The sequence below is a fragment of the Macrobrachium nipponense genome, chromosome 45 (genome assembly GCF_015104395.2).
Source record: "Macrobrachium nipponense isolate FS-2020 chromosome 45, ASM1510439v2, whole genome shotgun sequence".
Taxonomy (NCBI): domain Eukaryota; kingdom Metazoa; phylum Arthropoda; class Malacostraca; order Decapoda; family Palaemonidae; genus Macrobrachium; species Macrobrachium nipponense.
The window spans coordinates 30,371-32,870 of NC_061105.1; the positions used below are offsets into that span (position 1 = coordinate 30,371).

General features: G+C 41.5%; 1 protein-coding gene across 1 annotated transcript in view; it reads left to right on the forward strand.

The window, feature by feature from the left end:
- Nucleotides 1–1,532: 1,532 nt before the first annotated feature.
- The window catches only part of LOC135214248 (uncharacterized), a gene marked incomplete at its 5' end in the record, with an annotated part of 7,029 nt that continues 6,061 nt past the window's right edge, over nucleotides 1,533–2,500 (forward strand). The window contains 1 exon segment of the mRNA XM_064248312.1: nucleotides 1,533–1,635. Coding sequence (XP_064104382.1) covers nucleotides 1,543–1,635 — 93 coding nt within the window.

The following is a 2,500-nucleotide window of genomic DNA, read 5'->3' on the forward strand; positions in this document are numbered from 1 at the left end:
CAGCATGCAAGAGAAGTTTCACAATCAACATTTTGCGCAATGTTAGCAATGACTCTACGTGGTGGTGCAGTTGAACCAGAAGCTTGTTCAGTTAGCATACTTAAGGCAATCTTAGCTTTTTCCTGTGGCACATCGGGTGCATGTGAATGCTTTTGGCCTAAAACTACATCACTATTATCACTATCATCAACCGCAGTTGTAGCTGTTCCTTTGCAGCCTTTGATGACGCATCTCCAATTTTGCGTTTCGTTATTGGTTGTGTCCCTTCGGTAAACATATCCCTCGTGACATATTTGATCACATCCTTTTTGCGATTTTATCACTTTCATGTTGATGGACTGTTCATTTAAAGTGAGTCAAATCCAACAGACGAATAAACAAGATCACTTATAAAGAAATCCAAATCACTTGATGTCTGTTGTCAAACTAAAACTAATATTTTAAAAATCTTAGATACCGTCAGAAGTAACTGTTTTGATCAAGCTGTTTTGGAACTAGCTGTTTTGGACAAGCTATTTTGGAACTAGCTATTTTGGTACACTAGCTATTTTGGTATGCTAGCTATTTTGGAATTAGCTCTTTTGGACTAGGTATTTTGGAACTAGCTATTTTGGACTAGGTATTTTGGAACTAGCTATTTTGGGACTAGCTGTTTTGGGTTTCACCCGGCAGACTGTTCCTTCGCAGTCCCCCAACGGTGTGAGGAGGAATAAAGGACTCCTGGAAGGGAGGACACCTTTAGGGCGCTGCCTATCAATGATCTAATGTACAATGGTGAGCATCTTCATTCCGAATTGCTCTCCCTTGACTTGACTGATATATTATCTTCGTACTGTAGGTTGAATACAGTTTAGTTTAACAGGGCTGAAGTGTCCAGAAATTTCTGTTATTTTCATTGATTGAATGAGAGGTGTGTTCAGCCCATCACGCAATGTCAGATTTTGTTTGGGAACACAATGAAATTTTAAATTAAAATCGTCCCTGATGGATCCAGATTCCGGCAGGAAAATTATTTTCTATTTAAATAAATCTTTTGTTGGTGAAGAAGTTTGTTCAGATTTCTACAAGAAATAACCCAAGATTCTTGTGTAAGATGAGGAATGGAATATAGAATCTCGGCCAAAAGCTAAACACTGGGACCTACGAGGTCATTCATTGGTGAAAGGGAATTGAGAGTAGAAAGGCTTGAAACGTGAGATAGGAGGAGGAGGAGGAGGAGGAGGAGGAGAAGGAGGAGGAGGAAAGCCTTTTACAGCCGAAGAATAAGAAGCTGGACTAAGAACTAGTTGTTAGGAAAAGAGGGTTAAGGAAAGTCAGCAGAAAGAAAGAGACTATGGACGGAGGTACAGCAAAAAGAAGGAAAGGGATTGAAGCAGCTAGGGGCCTAAGGAAAGGACGCTGCAAAGAACTTTCGAGTACTGCCTACAGTGCACCGCGTGAGGTACATTGACGGCACTACTCCCTACTGGGTTCAACACTAACAGGAGAACGTATTATTCTTATCATTCTCAGCATGCACACAAACTGACGAGTGTACCGGATATGGTGGCAGTTGCAGTAAGATCTCAGCTGGATGTTCGGGCACTTCCTATGACGCAGGATGCGCAGATTCAGCTTGTACTTGCTGCATTGCTGGTAAGTGACTGTTCTTACTTAACCAATACTTCAAACAATAATCATGTGTTGGAAAATTGGTTTTTCTACTTAACTCATTTTCTTCCTTATTTTCTTAAAAAGACCAAGATCACTGATTAATAACCTCGCTGATCCAGAAATATGTTTCTTCTTCTCTCTTCTTCTTCCCCACCGCCATCCCTACATTAAGGAAATGGTTGCTTGATGCGCCTTCTCCTCCTCCTCCTCCTCCACTGCCCTTCATCAAAGGCATCCTACTCCACGAAACCTCTTCTCTCCATATCTTGCCTCACTTTATCTCGCCATCTCATTCTGTGTCTCCCTCTTGATCTTCCTCCTCCAACAGGTTCCTCCTCCCAAGTCCTCTTCACTCCTCCTCGTCGTCCATCCTCAACGCACGCCCATACCACCTCAATCATGACTGATACCATCTGACATCTTTTTCCAAATCTCTCAAGCAACGATATTCCCACAATCCACCTTAGCTTTCTCATCTCTGTTCTCTCAAGCTTTAATTCCTCTTTTAATCTTAGAGCCTATTTTTCTGAGCCATTCATTAAAACTGTTTTATCCCTGTGCTATAGATCTTGACTTTAAGCTTGATTGGCATTTCTTATCACATACTACTCCAGCTATATGTCTCCACTTCCTCCACGATACTTTTATGCTACTGTCAACTTCAGCCTCACATCCTCCCTCTTGGCTTAAAGTACATCCAAAGTATTTAAACATTTCTGCCTGTTTTATAATCGAGCCTCTTCTTTCTTGTATTATTATTCTGTCTCTATCTTCTCTACTGGACACCAAAACCTCTGTTTTATTCCCCCTCACCCTCAAGCTGCCCCTCTCTAAAGACTCACGCCAA